Here is a 4,925-nt window from a genome sequence, read left to right on the forward strand (position 1 = left end):
ACTCGAGTAACTAGCCCCCGATTTTGAGCTCAAAGGTCATAGAATGGTCGTTGAACTCAACTCTCCAAACGACATCAACAAATACAGAGAACAGATACAGATAACAGATACAGAGAACAAATACAGACTCATATAGTATACAGGAACCAGAATAAATAGATGAGAGAAACGAGTGTGATAAAGTACACCCTCATTTCATATAGAGTATACAGAAGTCACAGATAGCCCAGATAAGCAACAAATTAGGGGAGTGACACATTCACCAGTTCAAACAAACAACTTCAAACATTTCCTCCCGAAGTACTTGGATCACCGGCACGTCCTAAACCACCAAGGGAAAACAATTGAGACTCGATTACAAGTCATATGCCTAACCAAGTAAATTACCAATGTAACACAAAAGTATAGTTGTGGAGTGAAAAGGTAGTAGTTGGTCCTAAAGACATGAACGATCCAAAAACCCTTCGCTTCTACCCAAAACCATACCTACAATGATTTACTAACTCCAAACTTAAGGTGTAAAATGAAAGTAAGAATAATTCTAGAAAAATAGGATTTTCCAGTTTTGCGTACCACCATTTGAAAAATCATATCTCAAGATTCTTAAGTCCAAAATTGATAAAATTTATACCGTCAAAAAATAGACTCAAAGGGGTACAATTTCTCAGAAGATACATTTATAAGATTCATACCACAAGTCAGTCAAATTCAAGCCTCAAGTCGCTGCTTCATCCAGTAAAAGACAGAACAGGTATGTAATTTCAGTCAACTTTGGAAAATCACCATAAATCACAAAGACAGAACTAGGGTCTGAAAATTTCATGGTTTGTAGCTCTATGAATCTAGTTTAAAACGCAATAAACAGAACTCAATTATGATATTTTTACAATAAGATACAACAGATTTCCCAAAACTGCTCAAAGGTCCTGCGAAAATTTCAGCAGCACTTCCCTTGTTTTTCTTTACTTTTCCAATCTAACACCCACCCAATCTCATCTCAATTCAACCACAATTTCACATACAAATCACAAACCATTTAACACACTTAATTAGGGTCACAATACCCTTCATGTATAATCAATTGGTAACTCCCAAATCCACCACAATTACAGCAAAATTGGAAACCCTAAATCTGAAATTTATGCACCCCAAGCTGAAATTTCATTAAACAAAGTATACTAGCTTATCAAGCTTCAATATTTCACATAACAAACTATCAAAACCATGGCCAACCATTACTCATCATATGAGGATAGAAAAATCACCAATAAATCTGAAATTTATCAAAACTCTACCTTAAACCATGAAATTTCCACAAAACAACATATTTAGCCACTATAAGCCACTAATTTACCATTAGTGAAATAAAGAGGAAATTTCTAAGCAAAGTACCTTGAAACCTCAAGAAATATGGTAGCTTAGGCTTCTTCCTCCCAAATTTACTCCACTAAAAGCTTTAATCCTCCTTAGTAAGCAACTTTGATGTAGTAATTTGATGATTCAACGGTTGAAACTCAAGATTTGAGCAAGACTTGAAGTTGAAGTTGAAAAAACTCTCTTGATTTTTCCTCTCAAGGTAGCCGGCCAAGCAAGGGAGAAAATGAGAAAAATCTTGGTCAAAATTAGTTTTAGGAAAGTTGTAAAACTTTTGGTCAAAGTCCAACTCCAATCGAGTCGCGACACTTGGCATCTTTTAGGGTTTAATCTTATCTTCTTTCTCCCAATGATTAATCTATCTAGCTAACCTTTAATTATTTTCTGGCAGCTTGTAAAATAATATCTCTTAATACAAAACTTTATCTAGTCGTCAAAATTCACCGCACTTAACGCACTAGCGGGTCCCACGTCCAATATATGCTACTAATGGCGCATGAACTAACTTATTCTCGAAAAATGATTTAAACACTATACCCACTTATAAAAATATCTAAAAAATTAATATAATAAAGGAAAATATAGAAAATGTGTGCAAGGAAATAAAATAATGTCTAGAAATAAGAAAATTTTCGGGTTCTCACAGAAACTTGATATGGCTAAGGCTTATGACCGGGTGTCCTGGCTTCATCTTATTAGGGTATTACAGAAGTTTGGGTTTGGAGAACGTTTCATTGATGTGGTCTGGAGGTTGGTGTCTAACGTCTGGTTTTCAGTTATGATCAATGGGGCAGCTTACGGCTTCTTCAAATCTAATAGGGGTCTCCGTCAGGGGGATCCGCTCTCTCCTGCCTTATTCGTTATAGCTGCGGAGATCCTATCGCGGGGGCAGAATAACCTTGCAACCTATCCATCATATCACGGGTTCAGGGTACCCCAGGGTTGCCCAGGGGTAACCCATCTGGCTTTTGCGGACGACATGCTAATCCTAGCTAATGGGTCCTCAGCTTCTCTGCGCCAGGTTATGAGGGTGCTTGATATATATCAACGTTCCTCTGGTCAGATGCTCAACGCTCAAAAGAGCGGCTATTTGGTTCATTCTTCCTTATCCAGTGCCAGACGTAGGGTTATTGAACGTATCACGGGGTTCTTGTGCCAGACGTTTCCCACCCGATATCTAGGTTTTCCCCTATATGTCGGCAGGTGTAAGATGACCTACTTTGCGAAGGTGTGTCAAAAGGTCCTGGGGAAAATATTGTCTTGGGAGACTAAGTTTTTATCATCGGGGGGAAGGCTCGCCTTGATCAAGCATGTTCTTTTCGCTATTCCGCTTCATTTGCTATCTGCTGTAGTTATGCCCAAGGCTGTGTTCCGGGTCATTGAGCGAGCTTGTGCCAACTTTTTATGGGGATCTTCGGAGGAGGGTTTGAGGTATCATTGGATTGGATGGACTAAACTATGTCTCCCGCCTGAGAAAGGAGGGGCGGGGTTTCGCCGGATTAAGGATGTCTATACGGCTTTCTCTTACAAGCTCTGGTGGCAGTTCCGGATCGGGTCGTCCCTGTGGGTTTCTTTCATGCGGGAGAAGTATTGTCGAGGAATTCACTCTTGCCAGGTAGAGTGCAAGCCATTTGCCTCAGCTACGTGGAGACGGATGCTAAATGTCAGTCACCAGGTTGAGCTATCCATGTTGTGGTTAGTACAAAATGGATCCTGTCATTTTTAGTATGATAATTGGCAGGGAAGTGGAGCATTGTTTCTAAAAACCCCAGTAGCCTCGCATTTATCTTTCCGGGACTTTATCACTCAGGGGCATTGGAATGCTCAGCTGCTGACTCAGGTTCTACCCCGGGATGTGATGTCTTCGGTGTTGGGGAAACCGGTCCCGTCTGAACAGATTGTGGATGAGGCGGTATGGATACCAGAGAGGTCTAGGAAGTTCTCATTAGCCTCGGCCTATCATGAGGTGCAGCATGTAGGTAATACTTCAGTCATGCTTTCTAGGGTTTGGCAGCGTCCAACCCCCGTGAAAGTAGCATTTTTTCATGGTTCGACTCTTAATGGGCCGGCTGCCCTTAGATGACGCGCTCAGCATGATTGGCTTTCATGTCCCATCTAAATGTGTGTGTTGCCCTTCCCCGTCGGCTAAATCCATTGAGCATGTGTTTGCCACGGGAGACGTTGCTCTGGCGGTATGGGCATTCTTTGGGAGGTTGTGTGGTATCTCTAGCATAATTCCGTCTGTGCGGGCCCGTCTGACTTCTTGGTGGTTGGCTTGGCATAGCTCGGAGAGGCAGCGGGCTCTCTATCATACTCTCCCGAGCATAATCTGCTGGCATCTCTGGAAGGTTAGAAATAGAGCAATTTTTTAGGGTATTCATCTGCATCCACCTTCTATTTGCCAGGATATTTTTTTGGAGACCAAGTTGTTGCTTGCAGGGCATCTCAAGCAGCATGTTGGGGCTCAGTCGTTCTTGCAGTTGTGTGACTAGTCGTCCCAGTCGGGGCGACGCTTTGGACTAAAACTTGTTTGCTGGTAGCCAGTTGCAACCGGGGCGCTCACCTTGAACACGGATGGCTGTTCCAAAGGTAATCCGGGGACAAGTGGTGGTGGAGGAGTGTTACGGGATCCGGCGGGGCGGCCCTTGGTTAGTTTCTCGGCCTTCTTTGGAGAGACGTCTAGCTTTCAGGCCGAGGCACTGGCTCTCCTGACGGGGATTTCGGTATGTGCTCAACAGGGGTTTACAGATGTTCGCGTTCAACTGGATTCTATGGTTTTGGTGGGGATTCTTACACGACGACTGCACTGTCCTTGGCACATCCGCTGGGAGGTCCGGCAAATATGGAAGCTAGCGGCAGTTCCGACTACGTTTTCTCATTGTTTCAGAGAGGCCAACAAGGTGGCAGATATTTTGGCTAATGTCGGGGTAGCACACCCCCACCAAACTGTTAAGATCTATGAGCATTGGAGTGAATGGCCGAGGATGGCCCGTGGAGGTATTGGCCTTGATAGCATAGGGCTCCCTTCTGTTAGGAGAGTGTGGAACCCCTAGTGCAAGTAACCTTGTAACTTGATCTTCTTTTGTACTTCGGATTTCTATGAATAAAAGTTGGGGTAGCGTCCCTCCCCGTGGATGGGGTTAACCAAAAAAATAAAAAAAAAATAAAATTGGTTCTCCCAAAGCATGCATTTAATTTTGAAGATTCATTTCATTCTTCAAAAATATTCTCACCATATAGTTACATGGAATGGACAAACTCACAATCAAGTGCCCTTACGTTTGCATAATCTTCAACATAGGATTCCATGGTTTGGTTCCATATAAGTGGTTTAACTCCTACTACATGAGCCACATTGTGGTCTTGAAGAAAATCCTTAGGGAAGATTTAGGTATGGATGGGATTAATCAAGTTTAAGAAAAGGAAAGGCATCATTATGACTATAGAGATCTTCAAGAAATTTATTTTGCCAATAATAAAAATTCTATGTACAATTAATCACACCCCAAACTTCAAACCCAATGCTCACACCTTCTCAAAACAAAATAATC

At 42.2% G+C, this 4,925-nt stretch overlaps 1 protein-coding gene across 1 annotated transcript; it reads left to right on the forward strand.

Moving 5' to 3' along the window:
• The first annotated feature begins 2,029 nt into the window (after positions 1 to 2,029).
• On the forward strand, positions 2,030 to 4,427 carry LOC140011388 (uncharacterized). Its single transcript, XM_072060178.1, has 3 exons — positions 2,030 to 3,049; positions 3,116 to 3,349; positions 3,915 to 4,427. The coding sequence occupies exons 1-3, from the start codon at positions 2,030 to 2,032 to the stop codon at positions 4,425 to 4,427; spliced, it is 1,767 nt and encodes a 588-aa protein (XP_071916279.1).
• Positions 4,428 to 4,925: the final 498 nt, after the last annotated feature.

This window comes from Coffea arabica, chromosome 7e (genome assembly GCF_036785885.1).
Source record: "Coffea arabica cultivar ET-39 chromosome 7e, Coffea Arabica ET-39 HiFi, whole genome shotgun sequence".
Lineage (NCBI taxonomy): Eukaryota > Viridiplantae > Streptophyta > Magnoliopsida > Gentianales > Rubiaceae > Coffea > Coffea arabica.

What these genes read in the sequence shown, in the direction of transcription:
- LOC140011388 (XM_072060178.1), top strand. Translation starts at nt 2,030, where the DNA reads ATGGCTAAGGCTTATGACCGGGTGTCCTGGCTTCATCTTATTAGGGTA. An exon ending in TGCTAAATGTCAGTCACCAG is followed by an intron (nt 3,050 to 3,115) that starts GTTGAGCTATCC and finishes GATAATTGGCAG; the next exon opens with GGAAGTGGAGCATTGTTTCT. An exon ending in CCTATCATGAGGTGCAGCAT is followed by an intron (nt 3,350 to 3,914) that starts GTAGGTAATACT and finishes GTTTGCTGGTAG; the next exon opens with CCAGTTGCAACCGGGGCGCT.